The sequence below is a fragment of the Bombus fervidus genome, chromosome 12 (genome assembly GCF_041682495.2).
Source record: "Bombus fervidus isolate BK054 chromosome 12, iyBomFerv1, whole genome shotgun sequence".
NCBI lineage: Eukaryota > Metazoa > Arthropoda > Insecta > Hymenoptera > Apidae > Bombus > Bombus fervidus.
The window spans coordinates 2,170,365-2,193,638 of record NC_091528.1 but is presented as its reverse complement, the minus strand read 5'-3'; the positions used below and the strand labels follow the sequence as shown (position 1 = coordinate 2,193,638).

General features: G+C 35.1%; 2 protein-coding genes and 1 long non-coding RNA gene across 20 annotated transcripts; 1 reads left to right on the top strand and 2 right to left on the bottom strand.

Annotated features, from left to right (window-relative positions):
* Positions 1-195: 195 nt before the first annotated feature.
* Positions 196-13,180, bottom strand: Lark (RNA-binding protein lark). Of its 16 annotated transcripts, none has more exons than XR_011801218.1 (9): positions 13,039-13,180; positions 11,838-12,031; positions 10,955-11,117; positions 10,232-10,777; positions 10,019-10,088; positions 9,805-9,904; positions 9,077-9,163; positions 982-1,328; positions 196-827 (listed from the first exon to the last, which is right to left on the bottom strand). XR_011801218.1 is itself a non-coding variant. In XM_072014123.1 (8 exons), the coding sequence occupies exons 3-8, from the start codon at positions 11,096-11,098 to the stop codon at positions 5,655-5,657; spliced, it is 975 nt and encodes a 324-aa protein (XP_071870224.1). In that variant the 5' UTR covers positions 11,099-11,117; positions 11,838-12,031; positions 13,039-13,180; the 3' UTR covers positions 3,289-5,654. The 16 variants fall into 16 exon arrangements, 9 of the variants coding, with proteins under 9 accessions (XP_071870224.1, XP_071870225.1, XP_071870226.1 ...); XR_011801216.1 differs by lacking the exon at positions 9,077-9,163 and adding an exon at positions 6,547-6,591; XR_011801215.1 differs by lacking the exons at positions 196-827; positions 982-1,328; positions 9,077-9,163 and adding exons at positions 5,346-5,703; positions 6,547-6,594; positions 6,660-8,840.
* Positions 13,181-14,230: 1,050 nt separating this feature from the next.
* On the bottom strand, positions 14,231-20,721 carry Tkv (serine/threonine receptor kinase thickveins). 3 transcript variants are annotated; one of them, XM_072014105.1, is made up of 4 exons: positions 20,580-20,721; positions 15,691-16,690; positions 15,190-15,505; positions 14,231-15,102 (listed from the first exon to the last, which is right to left on the bottom strand). In XM_072014105.1, the coding sequence occupies exons 1-4, from the start codon at positions 20,668-20,670 to the stop codon at positions 14,974-14,976; spliced, it is 1,536 nt and encodes a 511-aa protein (XP_071870206.1). In that variant the 5' UTR covers positions 20,671-20,721; the 3' UTR covers positions 14,231-14,973. The 3 variants fall into 3 exon arrangements, with proteins under 3 accessions (XP_071870206.1, XP_071870209.1, XP_071870208.1); XM_072014108.1 differs by lacking the exon at positions 20,580-20,721 and adding an exon at positions 19,786-19,921; XM_072014107.1 differs by lacking the exon at positions 20,580-20,721 and adding an exon at positions 19,781-19,919.
* On the top strand, positions 20,173-20,976 carry LOC139992866 (uncharacterized). Its single transcript, XR_011801222.1, has 2 exons — positions 20,173-20,541; positions 20,623-20,976. It is a non-coding gene; the product is annotated as an uncharacterized lncRNA (long non-coding RNA).
* The last annotated feature ends 2,298 nt before the right edge of the window (positions 20,977-23,274 follow it).

Here is a 23,274-nt window from a genome sequence, read left to right as displayed (position 1 = left end):
ATATTTACATGTTACAAGTTTGTCGTATTAATATTTATATTTTTATGTCCAAAATGTAATTAGCATTTAAGAAAACAATTTAATAGAATTATTTATATACAGATCACACATACTATCTTTTTCTTAAGTGCTCAACTAATGCGCATGTATTATACTTTATTAAATTCAGAAAGAGAATTTTTTGTTTCTGATAGTATTCTATATTCTGATAGTATGCTTCATGTACGCATTATTTATTAAATTTAGCGTTATTGTACTTACCATCAAATTTCAATATAAACTAAGACCGTGATATATATAAACTTTGATCAAATAAAACAATACATAGTAGTATCCTGCATCAGGTAAGGTATCGTATGCCTTTATAATTAATGTACTACTGATGTTCACTAATTATTAAATGTATTGATATATACATATATTCGCATTTTTAACATATTTGATAAAAAAAAGGGGGGAAGAGGATAAAGAAGAATAAAGATTCAAACAATTTATATCGTATCATACTGAAGATCAGCAAAAAATCATGGTAATAAAACAGCGCATTTAAACAGTTACAAATGCTAACTGTTACGATGCATTCAAAATTATATTAAGGTGCAGGAGTAGAGATTCTACTTTCCTTACGATACCTCCTTCTTGCGCTTCCATACATTCGAGAAAAATATTAAGAAATCCAGTGTTAACATAACATACAGAAGAGTGTTGGGGATGAACAAATTTGCAGTATCACCATATCCGATGTTACCTTAGAGGCTGGACACCTATATTCGCATATTCTTCGTATCGTAGTTTTTAATGAACATGCGCATACACTGCTGCATCTCCTAAGAAAGAAAACATGACTCTCAAAAAGTTCAGCAAACAAAGAAATGTACGAATTTTTAATATTTTCAGAGAAGAAAACACGTGTGGTTGTTTTTTTTTTTTTTGTTTTACTTGCATTTTCACGCGGATCAGAATGATACAGAGTAAACTTGCCTTGGTACATTGCGGTTACACCCAACATATTTGTCCAAAGTGGGATCTGCGGTGCCCATATCCACCATCATCATTCACCACCACTTTTGTCAGTCATGGCGTGCCTCTGTCAATGAAGTACAGAAGTTGTCCTGGTTGACAATTACATCTCACCTCATAGGATACGTTGTTGTGCTAATTTCTCTCTCTATCTCACTCTAACTCTCTCTTATTGTTTTCTTTTTCCCTCCTTTACTTTTTCTATTTATCTTTTTTCTTTTTCTTTTTCCTTTCGTAATCGACATCATCAAAGCCCAGCTCCTTCCAAGTATGTCCAAAAGCGCTTGAGGCAGGGGCTCTATCGTGTCCTATATCATACATCACATTACAATATGCATAATGTCTTTTTACATTTCTCTGCGGCGCGTCTCTATCACTTTTTTGATAATTGATAACCGACGACCCGGTACAAGACACGTATAATTTTTGTCGCGCATGTGAAGAATAACACGTCCCGGTTTTTTGGCTATTTTACTTCCGTCCTCACATACGCATGTTAAATGTATATCGTTGTCCCGGTTTCTACACAGCCGGTAATATATCTCTATTGCGCCTTACTTTCCGTTTTCAGATACAGCTTTTTTTCCTTTAATACGTGGATATCTTTTTTTGCTTTATCTTTCACTTTTCAAAATTCGCGCGTCACGCGTCGTCTACCATAGAGTGACTGATACACTTGCATTAGTTCGTGGAGGGACTCGTACGTATGTATTTCCGATAGCTACTTGGCTCGGGAATTCTCATACCGTCAACCTTTTTATGAGAGTTTGTGCACATCTCGGCAACCCGACGAATTTCAACTTGAACGGTTGCAACGGCTTCAACGGCGAATATGTTCGTAAGACTACGAAATAACGTGCATAGGTCACCGCAGACGTTCCCGATCGACGTGATAACTCCGGTAGAATGTAATCTTCGACGACTTGATCGATCGAATTGCCGTCAAACATGCGACGAAATCGTGCTTTCCATATTCAAGTTCCGAACACGATGGCACAACATAAGTACATACGTATCTATACGTATCAGTCGATAAATTTCGCTTTTTCTTTTTGGCTCGCTCCACAGACTTACTCGCGTATGCTAATCGCGTAAACAACGAACGTTGCTGTCGCATGTTTTAATTACGTAACATTAACTGCGACGTATATAGAATAGTATCATACGCCTGCCTATCTTTTTTTAATAAAATTTTTCCTAAAGATCCGTTTCATGTTTAAGAACGCATGTTTAACGATACATATGATCTTTAATAGCATAGAATTCCCTCGTATTTTATTTACAAATAGTATTTGGATCATGCTTAAGTATTTCTCTACATGTAAATTGAGGGCCCTATCGTTAAGCTCACCGAAACTATTATTACGATTGCTTACTAGAAGCTCAGTCCAACAACTTTTTCACAATCATTAAGTAATAAAAAATGGGAAAGGTTTGATGTGTAAAAATTGCAATACTTTCAGCAGGATATCCAAAATATGAGAAGAATGTGTAAAATAATTAAAAAAAAATACATACTAACATTTGTGCAGCGAAAATGGATATACATGTGTATATGTGTGTACGAAATTGATACCATTGTTCATCGTATATTTCAACTACGTTTATTACTATTTCACGATTTGTGAGAGCGATCGTTCACTTGTATCCAAATAAGAAATAACGAAAAAAATAATGAAAAATGCGAAGGAATCGCATACAGAAATAACGCTATTTATACAACAGAACAATGAGCATGGTTATTAAGAAATTAATTACCCATAATACCTTCTGCCTATAACGTTACATACCAGTATTCTATATAAATATATAATTTTACGTGTCTCTCTTAGACACGTAAAAACATATAAATGTACCAATTTCTAACGGGAAAACTAATCTAAATCTTTCTTTTACGCGATCACGAGAGAAAAAATAGGGAATATAAGGAGCGTAACTGCGCGGAGACACTGTACGTGTATGTTGGCCGATTTACTTAATAAAGAGGGTGCGACGACGAAAATGAGGTCGACGACACGAATATTTGATTATTCAGGAATCGTCAATATCGTGTATCTCATGATCACGGCATGTTTATAACGCACGACACGCAGGAAGCCAGTAAAAAGCGCGTACATCCGTTTAACTAACGTTTATATGGGACGTGTATCTTCTTAGATAATAAACCTTACGGAGGTGATAGGGACTGGACGGTATAGTAAAGGCTCTGGTTATAAGGGAGGAAGGGTGGTCATTACCTTGAGTGACGAAAAACGGTGCAAATGATGATTAAAGAACACGAAACGCCTTTTTTGTGAATCTTCACAAGTACATTGTTATTACATTCCTTTCTTTAAACCATTATTAGTATGATTATCATTAATCTAATTACCTTTGAAAACAGGTCGTATCATCAAAAAAAAAAAAAAGGAACAGAGGAAAAACAGGGGGAGAGAAATATTACACACGTCATTAATGTGTATACGCTGTTCAAAACGAAAAAACGGTGGTCATCGGTATATCTGTGTGTGTTGTGTGTGTATGTATATAATGAAGGGGTGTATCATGGACGCACCCGCGCGTATGTACGTGTGTTGTCAGTGTGTATGTAAGTATGCATTTATAAGCTAAACGGAGCACAGCTGCAATTGCCGTATTAATCTTCGGTAATTATTCACGATAATTAATTCTAATATGTTAATAAAACGATATTACGTTACTACAGATTAACGATATAATGTTCGCACGACCGAGATTTAGATTCTCATACAGAATCGGCGCATCTTGAGTCAACTGGGTCTCTGAAATTGTATCTTTTAAGACTTTTATTGTTTGGTAATCGGGAACCGATTCGAACAGTCGAACCCGCACGCACTTCTCTCGTTGAAAGTAAAGTTACACATAAATACGACAGTATCCCTATTATCTCGTATCGAAAAGCATTATGATTATACGGCGGAAGAATATTTAGACGATATCGGTAAAACACACGCACGCACATCGTCGCCATCTTCGGGTGTTACTTCATACGCTAGACGGTAAAAATTATCATCGCATAATATCGAACAACCGTTCTTTATCATGTACAACACATTTTTTTACACGCATCACGAAACTCGGTTTTTGCTTGAACAAACTGAGATTTTATCCGAAGCGCGACGATGAAGGAATATCGCGCATGATGCCGATTAAACGCAGGACCACTTTTCTCTCCATTTCTTATATATATAAGTATATAAAAATATATATACATATATAAACATAAGAAAAGATAGAAAAAGAAATGGGGGGAAGTGAACAATTAGATATTGACGAACAAACGTTTGAACGATGCTCCGATTTTGTGATTACGACACGTTGTCGAAAATCGCCCATCTAAATTATTACAAAAAGGGACCCGATGTATATTCTATGTTATATTTGTAACTGTTAATTTCATACTTTTCAATTCTGCTTAATGCACTCTCTGTACTATGATTAAACTTCAAATCGATCGATATTCTTGCTATCAAATCTCGATACTGGATGTATTACTGAAAGAACTCTTGCTTTTCTCCGTTTACCACATTAGTAGCCGCGATTAAGTTCTTTTTGCTTTAGAAGCGCGTGGAAGTTTTGTACGATCGAGAAACAAGAATACACGTTACGTGCGCGTCATCGTCACAGAAACGGCATCGAACACGACGCGACATACATACATAAATATATACATATACACATGCGTGTATGTACACATACATGTATACATACACATACATGTTTATGCATATACACACGTATGCATCTATGTATAGGGTATAAGGGTTAATAGCATCGTCCTACCAGCAGCGTTCTTCGACATGTTACACCAGTTTTCACGACCATGAAGATACGGAATTTGTTTTTAAGCATTTGCGATAATATTAGTAATACTCGCATTTTGATAAAGAACTGAATATAATTCAGGAAAACGAATTGAGTCGCGTTGAAAAATTGTCTCGGTAGGAGGATGCTACGACAAATATATATTTTTCTTACATTAAAAGAGAAAATTCTCGATATTACTGAATCGAGGCACGCGTGAAAAAACTTCATATAGGTCCGATGAGGGAGGTTTACGGAAGGAAAGCGGGCGAACGTCACGACGAGATGCGTGTGCGCTTACACATATACACGCACGCACACACTCGCGCGCGCGCACGTATGCATGTATATAAAATGTGTGCAAGGGAATTTTTTTTCTTTCTTCTTTTTTTTTTTTTTTTTTTTTTTTTTTAAGGGAACTTGGAGGAGAAGTGGCAGAGAAAAAGAAAAATAATAATGAAAGGAGGTGTAAAGGCGACGGCATAGAAAAAAAAACCTGTAAATTCAATAAAATACTTTATCATTCTGTTTGTTGCTTGTTTAAATCGTCCGTATCATATTTTTTGCTTTTTGTCTTCTTTTTTTTATTTTTAGGAGGATGGGCGGGGATTCTCGTCTAAATAGCGCATTACGGGGAGAGTACATGTTTTCCGGATAGAGCGGGCGAATGGTAGATCTTCGCGCGTGCAGATCGACAGACATAGACGGCCAAGAGTATCTCGGTCCCGAGGCTTCCTGCTAGCGACAGACACAGACCCGACACACAGAGACAGACAGACCGACAGAGACCGATCCGAGCCCGACGCGACGATTTAGTATGGTGCGAACCGGCGCGACGGCGATGGCCCTCGTAATCCCGGTCTGGTAACCAAAATGAATCTACGTCAGTTATACGAGATCGATAAAAAAGAAATCGGGAAAAAAACCACACGAGCTAAGAGAGGAACAACTTGTGAGATACAGAAAGGGCGGATAGGTAAGTAGACAAGGGTGGTACGTCGTATTATATCATATGAAAAAAGAAAAATCGTACTATCTACGTACCGACAGAGAGAACGATTTATATACGGTATATATATAATTTTTTTAAGGTACGGGGGAAAGATAGTTACTCATGGGAGAAACTTGGTGGAAACACCGTATTGAGTACGTTTTTTCCTCGTTATTCTCGCTAATTATTTTCGGCAACGTGTATTAGTAGCATGTGTACTTTTTATGCCAACAAAAATTACTAAAACTTTCAAGTTATATATATACATTCTACCAGCACTCTCCGGTTTTCTCTTCTTTGCAAAATCCACACACCGCCTTTCTGCTTTCTTTTTTCATCAATGTTCTCTTGTTGTTTCAATTGATCCGGTTAAAACAATAGATAAACAAGTGGATAAAAGTAAATTAAATAGATCGTAACACTATATGACTGTAATTGTAACGAATTTTCATCACAATTAAAGTTTTCTACATTTTCCATGTGTCGGCAAGCTTTAATCTCAATCTGGCACTAACTGTAATTTTGTCAGTAAATACTTTCCCAATAATCGGAAATAATAAGAAAATATAAAAGAAGAAAAGGCAATTTGGCGCATCGTGGCATACAAAGAAGAGAGCATAATCAATTCAATTAACAATCGAATATTTGGACACATTTCGACACACAAATTCAGTGTGGATCAATTTTTAACCCGAATTGACACGTCTACTTACCTACGCTCTTCAAATGAATCTCGGCTGAAGTCCTCGTACATGCCTCTACTATAACAGCGGTATAATAAATAATCGAAACTACGAATGATCAAAGATCAATATATACACCATACTTGCTCCCTTGTCCAAGGCTTAACTTTGTGAATTAGTCCCTGTATAATGGATAATGCAAGAAAAATTGTCGCGTGCTGCCTAATATGACTGTTAAAAGTAGTTAAAAAAAGGTCGGAAATGGTTCGGCAAGAAACTATTTTCATAGGCAGTTTTACGTTTAGACAATGTACAAAATAAAGGAAGAGGCTACCATCGACCAAATATGACGACGAGCACAATCACTGAAGAAGGGAAGAGAAGAACGTATTTATAGGACAGACGGATACGTACATGAAATATGCTCGTGTACAATTACGGAAGATGCTATTTATCCACGGTTAACTACCTATCCATCCAGATGCACATTTGAACATCAACTGACGAATATATATTGCCCGAATGAATCGTAATTATTCGGAAGAATGCTTGTACAAACGTATGTACATATGGATTAAAACTTGAACCTGCACAAGGTGGCGCGCATTCGTATGCTAACCAGATATCTATCCAAGACAACGAAACTATTATCGCTTCAAAATCAAACAACTAATCGTAAATTCAACTCGGACTTATTTCTCTTATATATGTTGTTCGTGTATGTGTAGTTTTGTATATGTGTTAAGCTACGCGTACTTAAATTATATCCAAAATATCTGAATGCAAGCAGTAACCAAGTATTTCTATCCGCTTTATTTCATACGAGGTACATTTACTAGAAGGAAAACAAATTAATAAATGGACGCGTAATTCAAGATTCGCAATGATAAGAACATGGGATCTTTCTTTTTCTCTCTTTCTTCTTTTTTTTGGCCAGTCATATAAGGCAGGCAGCGTTAGACTGGATTTTTAACCCATGCGACTTTCAAATTATAAATCAGTTTATATAATCAGAACGTAACGAGCCATTTGCAGCCCAGGCTGGGATCATGTAGGATAATAAGGTTACATGCAACAACAAATTCAAAGTATTCAGAAAGATTGAGAAATTCAATCAACTCTGTTTTCTATTTGAAAGTTTGCGAATGGATTTACATACATGAAAAGCTTTGAACCTCGTGAGTAGAAGTCAGCTTCAAGAACTTATGGATCGTAATTTTGAAGCAAATTCTTCCCCCTATCCATCTATCTCTCTTTTTCTCGCCCTCTCTCTCTTTTTCTCGCGTGCGCTCTCTCTCTCTCTCTCCCTCTCTGCATAAATTTGTGTATTTGTTCACATGTATGTGTGCATATGCACGTATGCAGAATAGGTATGTATTCGTGTCAATGTGTACACGCGCGTTTTCATAATTTTTTGCATATCTTTTCGCTTCGATATTGTAATACACGGGGCCGGTTTCATGAAACTTCCACGGATAACTTAACATTTTCAATCAATTCGAAATGCAATTTTATAAATCAATTAATACAATTTTTATCCTTACGTTGCAACAACGTAATTTTACTAAAATTAAGATCGATAAAGCTTCGCATGAAACTGAAATCAGAGAGAAAAGAAAAAAGAAAAAAAACTGAAAGAAAACGATCATACGTATATAATCATAGAGTCGATAACGTAAGAAAATAAATTTTTCGTTTTAATAAACGTAAAAACGAATTACTAAGAAATTAAAGAATTACATACTTTCCCCCGATTACTTGGAAACAGAAATAACTATTGAAATACACGACGTGTGCATCATAACTTGCTTTTCCTCCTTCTAACATACAACTCGAAACTATCTATGACGCTGTTCGTAATTTCTTTCTCCGCGATACACATTTTACGATTTACAACCTTCCGTTGGCTATCGAAAAATTACGATTGAAAAATTTAATGAAATTACTTTGAACCAAGACTACATTGAAACTGATGCGCGTTTAATAGAATGTTTCCGAAGCGTATCTATGAAACTGGCCTTAACAACTATTAGAAACGCCGACATACAAACAAACTTACTGTCCAATGCGTCTGGAGAGCTGGTTTCTACTTACGAGACATTTCAAAGACAATCGATAGGCGTCGTTCCTGAAAATCGCGCCAGCCCTTTTTTTCTTTTCTTTTCTTTTCTATCTACAGCGTACGAGAGTTTGTTAGAATTGTAGGATCGCATCCTGGCTCGCGGTAGTGCGATCAAGAAATCTAGTTCGCATTCCTTAGGAACGTTTCTTCATCCCAGGCCTCCGCGCCACTCCCGGTTGAGTGATGTACGTAATAAGGAGCGCTTGAAACACAAAGGATTTATGAGAGACATACAGGCCAATCTCGCAGTTAACGCCATGGATCAAGAGAGTCTATGAACAGGGACATCCCTAGAAGAGCAGTCGACATGTTCAAGGTACGATCAGTCGAGACTCGGATTTTGTTGGCACCGAGGAAAATAGAAGCTGATGAAGTACAACGCGCCAGCGACAAGAACGAGGTATGACTACTCGCTAACAAAAGTGGTCAAAGACTTACTCTTGCACGACTTGAACGCTGGCCCGGGACTGTCTCTCTAGGGTTGCCCGCATTCATGGACAAAGATGGTACGCAGCCTGAGGTGCACTGAAATTTAGAATGTACAGAAACGTCCAAGCGTCATGATACACATTAGCATTTTATTACACAGACTCTGCACTCATGTGGGCATCGGGTCGACAATCTACATGGATTGGAAAAATATCGATTGCTGTTTCAACTATGTAATGCAACAAATAAAAATTATACGTGTAATATACACAATACGACTATACGTTACCGTATATGCATACGTATGCGCATAATCATGAATATATACGCTCGCGTGTATACGTACACACATATCGTGTGATTTTATTTCAAATAAATTGAAACATACGAAAAAGATGTAATAACATGGAATTAATGAAAATTGTATAAAAATGATCAAATGTGAAACGGCAGCTTCGAAATTTTTTATCGCGAACAAAAGAATAACCTAAATTTGCCCGATGCAATTTAGAAATGACCATTTTTCCACAAAATAATATATACCCGAGAGAGAGATTTGAAAAATATGTGTGAGATCGAGAATACACAAGAGAAAAGAATAAAATACACGGTAAAGTAAGTACTCTTATTTGTCGACGAATAACCGAATCCCAATTCGCATGAGCTGTCAATCCAGCCTGGAACGTTCACAATGTTAAGTCGGACGAATGGGCAGTCAATAAATTGGCTCTACTCACCTGAACCGGCCATTGTTGCCACTTGGAGGGGGTGATCGGCGGCTGAACATGCCATACTCGTTACCACGGGAGAAGCCAGTGTCGCGCATGGATCCCATACCTAGAGGAGGCATAGGAGGCATTGGGTCTCGTCTTGGGGGTAGAGGTGGCATTGTCATTGGTGGAAAGTCAAGCCCGCACATGGAACTTCCCATGTCACAGGGCCCTGTCATACCCGTAAACCGCCTCTCGTAGAGATCCCTGGTGTCCTCGAAGCCTCTCCTGTCATAGTAGCTTTCGTAATCCTGGAACACAGATAAAGAAACATATTGTTACGGACGATCACAACTATACAACAAATTTCTGTTCTTTCTGTTTTTTTTCCTTCCTCCTAATAAATACTTCTATTCTCAACAGTTACAAAAATAAGAAAAAGAGAACTACTTACTCCAAAGCGGCCACCACCCATTAACCGATCCCGAAGGAACGGTGGTGGCGGCGGTGGAGGATACGGGTCGCGTCCAAACATTCGGTCTCTGTATCCGTTTCTATCCGGTCCTCCTCCCATTCCTCCTTTTGGGCATTCCTTGGACCAATGGCCGCCGCGACCGCATCGATAGCACTGTTCAGGATCCCCCATTCCTGGCCTTTGTCGTACTCTGCTTGTAGAAATTTGAACCTTCATCGGTTGACCATCCACCATTTGTCCATTGAGTTCCTTGATGGCATCGTTGACATCACCTGTTGCTTCTAGATGGACGAATCCGTAATTTCTCACGATATCGCATTCTACAACGGTACCATACTTGGCAAACAACTCGCGCACTTGAGGCGCTTTCGTATTATCTGTGAGATTGCCAACAAATATTTTGGTTGTAGGAGTATTAGGTCCCTTACGACTCTTTGCAGCCTCACATTTGATCGGCTGTCCATGAACTATATGTCCATTCAAATTTTGTATCGCATTTCTCCCTGCTTCTTCATTCTCCATATGCTGTTAAAAAATATATTATAACATATTTGTTGTATGAATGTATTAAAGGCTCGTCAAATTTGGGCCAAGATGTAACTATCCAACAGAGTTATATGTGTAAAGTAAAGAAAGAGGAAACGATACATCAAACAAAATATTGTAGTAAAGTATATGTTACATGGAATAAAGGGAACTTACCACAAATCCGTAATTTTTGACCACATCACATTCTACAACCTTTCCATACTTTTCAAATAATGGTTTAATATCGGCATTTGATGTTTTGTCGGCTAAATTACCGATAAAAATTTTAAATGTGCCAACGCTACTAAAACCCGGCATTTTCGGCTCGTTGCAGAACCTAATTTCAAAAGAAAAAAGTATTTCAAATATTACTCGTTACTGACTTGTACAATTTTTCCAAACATACAGTATATATAAAATAAATACTATGTTGCAACAACACTAGAAAACTATCTAATATATTTAGAATATTCACGACTTTTTGCATTTGCATTTGTTGCTAACATGATTAAACCAACACACGCCACTCAACATTACTCTATCCCACGTATTTTCAACGAATAATTAACTTGCTGTAATATGACTTTCATACATGTTACATTGTATATTGAAATGTAATATTTACAAGCTTTCACTTTGTACAAAGAAACATAGCTTCAAAAAATTGATTAATGATATTCAATGGTGACGCGATTGTTTAGATTCCCCCTCTAGTGCACTTTTTCCACCATTTTGCTAACGATCTAACATTTCGAATTTCGAAGGTCATCAATTTTGCCAAGATATTTCACTTGCGCATACGAAAATTAGCAGATACAATCAGTTTGGTAATTTCTAAATATAGGGCAATATAACTTTTTCAATTTTTACTTCGATAGGGCAATGAAAAGGTACACAAGCAGCGAACAAGTAGTGCGTTATAAAATACGTAGTACAGACAGCGTACCGACCTTGTCGAAATGGCGCACCAAATCTAGGAAATGTCTGTGGTAACGATCACCCTCTAATTATCATGTATAAATTTACATTCAAACACTATACGCTTTCTCACACTCACCGAAGAATACTGCGTATTATTTTCAACGAATGATTTAACCAACGCTGATAATAGGCACACGACTTTATACACGAGAACGCAATCTAACAATGGCGTCTCACTTGCCGCGTCCGCTAGTGCGCGAGATGTTGAAGCAGTGGCCCCTATCGGAAAACTGCAGTACAGCAGACCGTGAGAATGAGGTGTCCAAAAACCTATCACGAACATACCTTCAACTATATTTCGTTCACTAGAAATAAGTTAACGCGGGAACTATTTCTATCCTACACTTATTTTCCTTCTTACCAATGTTAATCTTACGTTTTATCGCTCTTGGAATGGGATAGGTTAAATTTCCATTCTTTGAGCATAATATATGGAATATAATATATGTTTGTTCACATGCAATATTGGAACATTAAAGCATGTATTAAGGACTATTCAAGCTGTATTGAGGCTGCATTCGACATACGTTAAAAACGTTTTACTTGTTATACATACTTAATTACGTTAAAAGTTACATTAAAAATTATTTTTTTTAAATTCTTCTTGTTATATTAAAAACTTAGTAAACAATTTAGAAGTAAATGAATAATGATCATTATATAAATTATTACACTATTAAAGAGGATTATAGAGCTTTGTACTATTTTGCTAATACTACTGTATACGAATGTTATTAATACTTGCATAAAATTCTATACGATAATATATACTATTTCTATAATTCAAAGTACATATGATCTTTACGTGTGATGGATTTCAAGACTAAATCTATACCAAATCCATATCTCATATTCTATGATTCTAAAATATATGATATACAAGTACTATGTGGAAAATTACTATAAGGTAACAAAATTAAAATTTACTGGACGAGCAACATGCGACAAACCGTATGTATCAGGAGTTCAACTGGCATCAGTTTATTTGTCCATGATATACAAAAACAATTCGATGATAACTATATCGCATGCTATTAGATATAAATTAGTTTTTACGTCTTAATAACAAAAGAGAATTATTTATATAAAATTCTATGGTATTAGGGAGCTGAATAAACGTGAAATGGCGTGCTTCATGTATCTTCATGTCGACGCTACGAACCATAACTACATAATCTCAATGTTGCAACTATGTAACTATAAACTTATATCTACATGTTATTTTAATCTTATAATAAATTACATATGAAATATGGGGAAAGTATTAAAACACTTACCAAGTCAGTATTTCCGTAAAACAATCCGATAAAACACAACGGCAAACCACACGCTTTCCTACGTAAAAATGGCGGATCGAAACAGACTGGGAAGTGGAAAGCTGCGCGGCGTCTCTTTCAATACGAAACTCAGGGTCGCCAACTGTTGAAAACAAAATTTTCTATTAGAAAACCAAATGCCTATTCAAAATTATTGGCACGTCTACACGTGTTTGATGTCACTAATATGCTACATATTTTAATCACCTGATCATTTTTTTCGTAGATATTGTAAAGAATAATTTAATATAATATTTAATTTAATATTTAATTTAATATAATATTTAATTCTGTATAACTTCATAATATAATCATACCACACTAAATGTGTAGGTATTGATTTTCTATCTATAAAATTGTTTCCATTTTGATGACCAATATTTTTTTGTTTCGTATATTTACAACAAAACTTATAGAAAAGAAAATTCCCTTGTAGCGTATAACCGTTACTTAGTTATATAAATACTCACTTGCAACATTCTATGTAATCATATTAAAAGTGTTGCACATGTACGGAAAAGAATAGTATTAAATTTAATACTTGTGAAAAATATAACTTTAATTATTTGCAATCAACCTACTACTAACTATAATTTTAACATAGATACAATCCATTTTCATAGAAAATTTACGAACTCACCAAAGATTGACTTCGAGCACGTAATTTGTTGTATGTGATGACAATCTGTAACTAGTTAAAATTTAGATACATAATATTAAAAAGACAATTTTTTAAGAATTGTCGATGAAAATTTTTATAATTTCTAATTCTTGTAAATTTTACCGATCCGCTAAACAGTTTTATAGAACAAATATATTTATATTTTTATCAAAATAATATTAAATCTTACAAAATACTTTCACGAATAAAATTGCATTGCCAAAACGTGGCTTTGAAATTTAACAATCGACGAACTAAATGAAATAATATGACGTTTGTTAACTTAAAAATATAAATTATATACTACAATGTAGATAATACAATATCATATAAAGAGACACAGTATATAACGTCAAAATCAACACAACGGAAAACCATATTAATAAAAAATAATTTTCCTATCTTAGAAGTCAATAATAAGCGTAGTAAAAAAAATGTACGGAAACTGAATATTACTAAAATTTACCTCGTATCCTGAGGTATTCTGACATATAAGAATATTTCAAATATTTATATTTTACAATCGCTACATATTTCATATGTTCTTAATATAAAGATCGTCTTTATATCTATAAACGACTTAAAATTTCATGTATCCTGCAAGATATCTCATTTTCCGAATAAAATTGTACACTCATTGTAGTATTGCACTTTTCAATGACAATCATATCAAAGGCATATGAATATTATAGATTAACACGATTCTGTTAATGGTGGGGTTTTAATACGTATAAATTCGTAACATTGAATAGATACGATAAATTTAAATGTTATCATCAAAACGGTGTTTTCACTTTTCTATAGATTTTTGCTATTAAATTTATTTGAAATGTTTTTGTTTAGCGTTCATGCGCGCTTGTTTTTTTGGCTGGAAAAGAAATTATTCTTTCTAAGTAGTAGCCATTGTTGAATACATTCAATAAATTTTAACACAGTGAGGCGCGTTAAAACATGGACAGTATCATGTTTTGTCGCCTTTCACATAAAAACAAAAGATATACACATATACAACGTTCATTCATAATTTCTTTCTTCTTAACTCACAATTGATCATTCATTTGATCATACAAATTCGCACATTCATACATTTTCATGTATTTTTAAATCTTAATATTCAGTCTTCAGGCTTGCAGTCTGTCAATAAATCTATGTACACCGGGTTATTTACAAGGGAAGAAATTATTTTTCAGCTACTAGCGATAAGATAGAACACATTCGACGAATATCGTCGAACGCTATACGATTTTAATAGCATTATCAATATGTAGTTTTGATATTGTCTTTTTCACACGTAGCGCTGTTAAACGAACGGCTGGATTTGCGTGCCAACATTCGGTTATCAGCTTACTCAGCGCAAACAGAATCTGTAACAAAAGGCAAAAAATTTTTTAATATAAAAAACGTTTTACTAAGATGCTATTATGTAAAAATATGATTAATTCTATTCTTACTGAATCATTTTCCCACCGCGCTGGTATTATTGGACGTAATCGTTTTACGCAAACTGCTAGTCGCATATCTTCGAAGTCTGGATCACTTGGAACAACATCATGGTATGGCAAAGCATATGGTTCCACCATAGAGCTTTTGCTACCTGTAATGCATCTTCTGCAAGCTTCCCAAAGCACAAGACCAACAGAATACATATCTGCCATTTTGAAAGCATCAAAGGAAGATGTGTTTAAGGTTTCATCCAAAACTTCTGGAGCCATATATCGACGAGTACCCACTCGTGTATTAGGTGCAATATCAATTTCTCCACTTTCACTGTAAATAAAACATTTCACTCCTATAACTTTGTGTATATAGTGCAAATACTAAATCAAGTCTTACAATGATTATTTCATTCTTTTATACATACATATGGATATATACAAACATGCACACACATGTTTTGCGCAATCATCACAATAACGATAATACATTTCCAGATTACAATATTTATTATTTACCTTATATATCTTACTGCCAAACCAAAGTCAGCAATTGCACATTCACCATTCTTTTTCACTAAAATGTTTCTACTTTTGATATCTCTATGAGCTATAGCAGGCTTTCCACGTGTGCCAAAGATCTCTGTATGAAGATGAGCAATTCCAGAAGCAATTGAAAGACATATTGCTAAAAGGCTAGGGTGATCTAGAACAGTAGTTTGGAGATAGTCATATAATGAGCCTCTTTCATGATAATCTGTAATTAATAACATTTGTGTCCAGGATCCTGTGCCTTTGATATCAGCAGCAATAAAACCCAAAATATTATCATGCCTCATTAACACTGTTTGATAAATCTCAGTTTCCCGAAACCAAGATGCTTCTTCCAATGTAAAAAATACTTTCACTGCCACTTTTTCTCCTCTCCATCTCGCAAGCCATACTTCACCATAACGTCCCTTCCCAACACACTGAGACAAGGCTAGTTGCTTGGCAATAGTTCGTTGTACTAAAAGAGGTAATCCTGATCCAGAGCCACTACTCTGATCGATAAAGTCTTTAAGCGTTCCCTGAGAAGGCACTAGGCAAGGGCCCCTTTCTTTTCTTCTGTATCTGTGATATATGATCACCATAGCTATTGAAATTACCATTAAGCATATAGACAAAATGGTAGTCAATATTATAAGTGGCGCACCCGATGCTATGGCCATTGGATTAGGTACTGTGGTAGTTCGGGGTTTATAATCAGGATATAAATCTTTGTTACATAGTGCACTCTTGTTACAGCATATTATGCTTTTCCCTTGTAAGTGTGGCACAAGGTATCCTTTACATTGCATGAAACCTTGTTCATCTGGTGGTAGACAGCCAAATGACCATTCAGGCACATATTCTCCTGATTCTGCATCCCAAACTTCTTCTACTGCACTGAAACAATGACCACCAGGTCTCCCCTCACAAGTTCCATTTTCTCGATCATCTGGACAGTGCCCTTCACAATAACACGTAATTCCTAATGCTGAAACATGAAGAATAAACTTAAATAATTAGTCTTAAAACAATGTAACACAATTGTGGAATTGGAATAGTAAATACTATAAATTTATGTGGAATGATAGAATAATCTATTGTAACTTTTAGAACTATAATCGTAACATGCAAAATTAACGAGAATGTATTTTTCTTTTTTATTTGAAATCTTTACTTCAATTCTTTAATTATTCTATGTATAAATATTATAGTAAAAATGAACGAAATTAATAAAAATGGTCGCTAAGAATCATTATTCCATTATTAACGTTTGAAATAACAACAAATGACGTCTGTATGATCCAAATGACCGTGAGTTCCAACAAAAAGGTATTATATGTATAAGAAATAGAAGGAGAGTCGAAGAGAATGAGAAGGATCGGGTAAATCGCGTATCTTCTGTCGCAGAATTACTCTTGTGTCTATTTTACGGTGACCGCTCTATTTATATCTTCAAATATTTAGATGAAAGATTAATCTTCTGAATGTATGCTGTTCTTGTTCCATCCCTTTCGTCCTTCCCCTTTCTCGCTTCTGTCGGAATTCTTATTTATTTTTTTAAAAATAACAAATTATACGTAAACTAGAAAACTGCAAAATATTAAGTTAATTATGCAGTAACGGTATAAGTTGAAGATCACGAACGTTAATATTTTTGTTAAATGTAAGCTTTTCCTTCGTGATAATAATTTCAAAAAATAAAAAAGGAGAAAAAATAAAAAGAATTAGGTGATTTTTCAGGTTTGAAATGTGTTGTTAATAATCCATAATTCAAATTTAAATTATATTTTGCTGAGAGCATGTGTTCATAACCGACCAGTTTTTTAGCCTGCGGCATAATAACGCCGTGTGTGCCGATCGCACCGTACAAGGAAATCACTGATGCACGATTGTCCGACAATTTCCAAGAGAGGTAAAACATGTTTAGTGTGGTTTCGGTCACGTGTTTCTTTTATCCTTATTTGAAGAGTAAGGAGAAAAACAAGAAATGTCACAAAATAGCTTTATTAGGAAAATTAAGTTTTAATATTTTAGACCACTAGAAAAGAAATAACATCTAATGAATTTAACTGTATTGTTCATAAAATGAAATTTATATCTTGCTTAGGCATCACAAAAAAGAATAATTAATAAAATATTAATTATTCTTATCTGTGTTTCGTTCCAGTACAGAGTGGACATTCCTCATTTTTCATTAGTGTACTAAATCTTTAACACTATCTTATAGAGATATTTTTAATATTATAATCATTATGATTTGATAGTTCCAGAGTCTTAGTCGTCACAAAAATGTGTTATAAAATGGTAAATCACGAAAAAAAGGACATTCCTTGTTTTTAACTCCTTATCCTCCATTTATTTCGCAAATGTCAAAGAAAAGTCTCATAATGGTCAATAACTGATTTGTATTTTTCTAAGATAGAAATTATTCAATGAGAGATTCGACATAATCCAGGAAAGGAGAACAAGGAGCTGAATTAAATTAACTTGAATTGAATCGGATAGCTTCCTAGGTGCTCAAACGAATAAGTCTCGATAAGTTTCCATACATAGATATTCTTTTGTACGGCTTTCGGAAATAATTAGCACATATAGAGTAGCGAGAAAACTACTATTAACGACACGATGCATTTTAAACATATACGAACTTAGCTTCTGCGCGTGACAAAAAATAATATTGATGTAAAACAGATATTAAGATTTCCCTGTAATCTTCAACTCCAATCAAGTATCAACAATTTAACCGGTATTCAGGTCTCTTCGCTAGAATTACGCCATTTTATTTTGGTGCAACTAACATTTACCGAAGATCAAAGAGTTAAAGCGTAATAGAAATCGCTTGACAGGAACCTTAACATAAGCCGACAGCATTTATAGCATTGAAGAGTACAAAACGAAAATTGAAGGGTGCTTAAACTACATATTAACTAATAAGATATCCTATTGAATATATATATATATATATGTATCAAGCGACAAGGTTTTGTCGGTTTTTATATCTTCTATAGAAGAGCGTATTAACAAACGATGCATAACGTATGTATATAAAACTTTTTACATGTCTTAACTACAAATTCTCGTTGTTAATTAGGAAAATGTATATGATATGTAATAATACGGTTTCAATTGATATGTGCAGAGTTCAGACATCATGATGGCGCAGTGTATCTGCCGCGCAATGAATATGGTGTTTAACGAGATGCGAACTGTTCTACATGTTTAAGTAACGATATTATATATGTACATATATTACATATTATAATAGCTTTTCCGAAGACACAATGATACGAAAATCTAAAGTAATTGCGCAGTTCAGTGATTTTTCCTAATTCTGATTATTTAATTTCAATCCCCCTTTACGAAACAAAGCAAAATTTTTTAATTATAATGTTCTTTCAATTTACTCTACTTACTAACTTAACCTAATCTAACCTACCATTTTTATTAAATTTTGAACATTAAATAAATTAAATTGAAAATTCTAAATATGACATTTTTTCATAAAATAATAAAAAGTACATTAATTTCTCAAGTTCTTCCGATAAATCTGTTCATTTCATGATGATAATTTTAAGTAAAAAAAAGGAATTGGAATGAAATAGTGAAAATTGGGAGAAGTTACTAAACTATAATTATCGAATCTGACATTGTTGATACGAGCACGATAATACTGCATGAGATGAGTAAAAAGTAAGGAAAAGGAATGGAATTTGAACAGTGTTTAGAGATAGTGGTGTGGATCATGAAACCTGAATGTAACACAACAACGCAACACAAGCCTACATTCAACCTGTCAAAATCCGAGGAAAGCAATGAATTTGGAGATTAAGAAGTCAGTCGTTCTCTCGAGAAAGCAATTTCGGCAACGCCTAAAATTAATCTGAACTGAAGCTACGGGGACAAACAAACAACTAGACAGAAATACAGGATAGTCACACGTGAAACCAATGAGACCACTCGAATATGGCGCGAGTCACGTGAAAAAAAGGAAAGAAAAGTAGGAAAAGGTCGAGGCACAGTCGAGGGGAACTTTAGAGTGTATAACAGCAACGAAACACTGTTGTTGGTATTTCAGTACCTAACCTTAACGCCGAACCTCCTCTTTCTTGCTCGTCGCTCGCTTTTCTTCTCCTCCTTCTCTCATCTCCGAGTCAAGGGTAAGAAAGAACGTGCGCTACTTTGGTATAAGAATTCCTTTTGCAAAAATACACTCGTCGCGTAGTGAATCACAGTCTGCGCACTCACGAACATCGAAACTCGCGTTTGTTTATGAAAAATTGAAGTTTGTAAATAGTACCGATAAAACTGATACACATATAGATGTCCGAAAGGAATCGTAATAAGTGTTGTGGAAACACCGTCGAATCCGCTATTCGGTACCATTATCGCTTAAGGCTTAAGGAAATTCTCTAAATCGCGCTAAAAAAGAAGATTGCCCTAAAATCTTATCGTATTTTGATCTTTCGCTTTCGCAAAATATTAAAAAACCAGACATGTGTTTGTTGTCAATATGTTGAAAGAAAAAGTAGTGCTGCAGCATCATTAATCAAAACGAGAGCGAGTAAGATTGAGAGAGAAAGAGAAATAGCGGCGAGGGAGAGCAGAATAGCATAGAGGGAGGGAGGGGAAGAGAGAGAGAGAAAGAGAAAGAGAGAGAGAGAGAGAGAGAGAGAGAGAGAGAGAGAGAAACAGGAACGGCAGAACGTTCATTCGTGTAGCAAAAGGCGAACAATGGTTAACAGCATACATTAATCGTTCTCACGTCGAGAATCCGCATCCGATCGATTCTTTGGTACATTGTACACTGTTGCACTTACCACTTTACGTAAAATACATCTTGTACGTACAATTGTAAAACAGATCACGAATATACTCACCACAAACAAATTTCGCGATAAACACTCCTAAGCTGATCCACAGGCCGTATTTACATCCGCGCCGACCTGGGGTGGCGAAGAGCGCAGCCATTTTCTACATCCGAGAGCACATACTTCACTGTGACGTAGGGCGAGACGCGTCGGCCGCAGAGCGCAGGCTGATCAGGTTCGGCTCTTTCCGTCCTTCTACGGAAAGAACTGACAGCTTATTGGAGAGCTGGTTTTGTAGTACTTCGGCTGTTAAACAAAGACAACTGCTTGAGATTATCTAAAAGAGAGAAACAAAGATATATTCACGTATCAGCAGCGTATGTTTAATTCGTGGTACCCGCACAAACTATTTCGAATTTTTTCTAATTGAACGATATTTCAAATAAATATGAAATTTCAATCAAAATTGGTCCATAAATATTTCTATAAATTTCAATATAGTCAACTTCATATTTTTTTAATCGCATTTACGCACAGATACATCTTTGCAGTATTCTCAGTTTTCGTGATATATATTTCGTGTTTAAATCATTGTCTAATTCATCAATGTTCATTTAAAATGATCATTTGAAGTGAAATTAAAATTTTATCCGAGAGAGATTTTTCGAACAAGATGTTTTGTTTAGTTCCTTAGTTTCTCAGCTCATTTGTTTTTGTACTGCATTATTCAAACGTGGATTACATACTTAATTTGTTTAACATCTTATACGTGATTAAATTTTTGAAATCGCTAAAACACCGTCGTAGATCCTTTGCATCCTATCCGTAAAGATTTCACATTTGAAGCTACGTACCTGGTCTGTCATCGTAGCTATATAGTAGGGAGTGTGCGACGGCGCCCATAGGGCGCCATCGTGCCGCGACGAATGCGGTTTCTGAGATGTTTCTTATTCTCTCTTCTTTTCCTCTTCGTTGACTACATGTTCCTAGTACCGATGCTTTAGGGAACTAAGTCAGAAAACTCATAAGGAAATACAAGAGAGAATGGTTTTTTTAAAAAGGTGCGAAGGTTCTCGCGACTGACGCATGGACCTAGACAAAGCTGGAACTCAGAATCTTTTCATTCTATCCGCATACATATTTATTGTCGACTAACAGACTACCAGAATACAGAGATTTTATACAACTAAATATTATGTAGCTCCACAGCAGAACATAAAATTACGATTCGTTAAACTTTATTCTAAGGCACTCTAAGTTATTCGCTTCTTTTTCTTTCGATAGTATTTGATATTTTTTATATTTTTTATTTCAATATTTTATAGTGATACATATACGATATATACATATAATCCACAAAGAAATCTTTCATCCCGAAAACCCGATTCCTTTACGTCGTGTACATCCTGACATATGCATGTATCGATATATCTGCATCGATATACGAGATAAAATGATAAAACGCGTGCGAAATGAGAGGAATCAGAGAGAAGGGCAATACATATTTTGCCGACAGTTTTGAAAGTGGTGCATTCGCACTTATGCGGCGCCGTTTTGATAATCGAGCCGATTGGACAAAATGGAACGCACCATGGGGGTGCGCATCACGCTGAGCTTTCAACCTTTAATCTTTAACATCGAATACGTATACTATTTTTATTTCTTCAGGATGGATATCGAGTTAACTAACAAGAGAATGGGTAATACGTTTCCATCGAGAATGATATCTGAATTTGAGAAAAATAACTTTCTGAAAGTTGTGGAATTTCGAAAGACTATATTCATTGTCATGACCATACTCTTTGCTCAATGATATTTATCAAATATTACTGTTCAAACACGAGTAAATGACAGAAATTATCGATCGATACTATTTTATTCATTCGTTTTTTCATTCACCTCAATGTTAATAATTCTCAAATACCAATCAGGGAAAAATAAAAAATTACAAAATAGTTTAAAATCTGATTATCTTTTATGTTTCATTAAAATGTAACCCAGCAAGGAAAAGGTGAATGTAAAAATCATAAACGAATGAAACAATGAGAGTAACGACTACGAAAGCAAATGGATTCGAAGATAAGATTAATAACATCGTGGCGATATACATATGCGTAGAGAGGATAGAGAAACGTGAACGTAGTGATATGAGGATATTGTACGTGTAATAAGAGGTACACGTTATGAGCAATATTATCGCGTGCGAGCGCAACGAACCGAGGACGTTTGATCAAAGCACCATAAATGTGCTTACTCAAGAAGAACTACATACAGGGATAAGATAAAAAGGCTGCATAGACATCGTAATATCATATATCGTGAAATACTGACTATACCGAGTCAGAAAGTATCCACTTCATTCATCAATTTATTAATTTACCGACTCGTTGAATCTTTCAACCCGACAACGCATCTCTCTTCATATACACACATATGGACTTAAGTAATACATAGTACTTATACTATATTACCGATAGTTGTTCTCTTCATAGATAATAAGTGGATTTTTATGTATCTGTGCGAAACTTAACAAAGTGGAGTATTCGTTGTAATTTTTAATAGATAAGATGAATTTCTATTTAAGTTCTATTTCTTTAATTGTATCTATAAAAATGTAAATTTACAAAAAAAAAAAAACAGCGTAATGATAAATATCAACAAATTAGAAAGAATACATTACGATTCGATCGATGATAGACTTTGCTAAATGATGTTATTTAACGATGTTTGATTTATGTTCGATATAAAAACATCTGATCTGATT

Bases quoted from the DNA above. Each gene is read 5' to 3' on its own strand.
- Tkv (XM_072014105.1), bottom strand. From the start codon at position 20,670: ATGGCTGCGCTCTTCGCCACCCCAGGTCGGCGCGGATGTAAATACGGC. The intron at 16,691-20,579 runs GTGAGTATATTC...TTCATGTTTCAG, and splicing joins TATCGCGAAATTTGTTTGTG to CATTAGGAATTACGTGTTAT. The intron at 15,103-15,189 runs GTAAGAATAGAA...CTTTTGTTACAG, and splicing joins CGCGGTGGGAAAATGATTCA to ATTCTGTTTGCGCTGAGTAA.
- Lark (XM_072014118.1), bottom strand. From the start codon at position 11,098: ATGCCGGGTTTTAGTAGCGTTGGCACATTTAAAATTTTTATCGGTAAT. The intron at 6,595-9,804 runs GTGAGTAGAGCC...CCGCTGTTATAG, and splicing joins GGCAACAATGGCCGGTTCAG to TAGAGGCATGTACGAGGACT. The intron at 5,722-6,546 runs GTAAGTAGACGT...TAACTGACGTAG, and splicing joins GATTCATTTGAAGAGCGTAG to ATTCATTTTGGTTACCAGAC.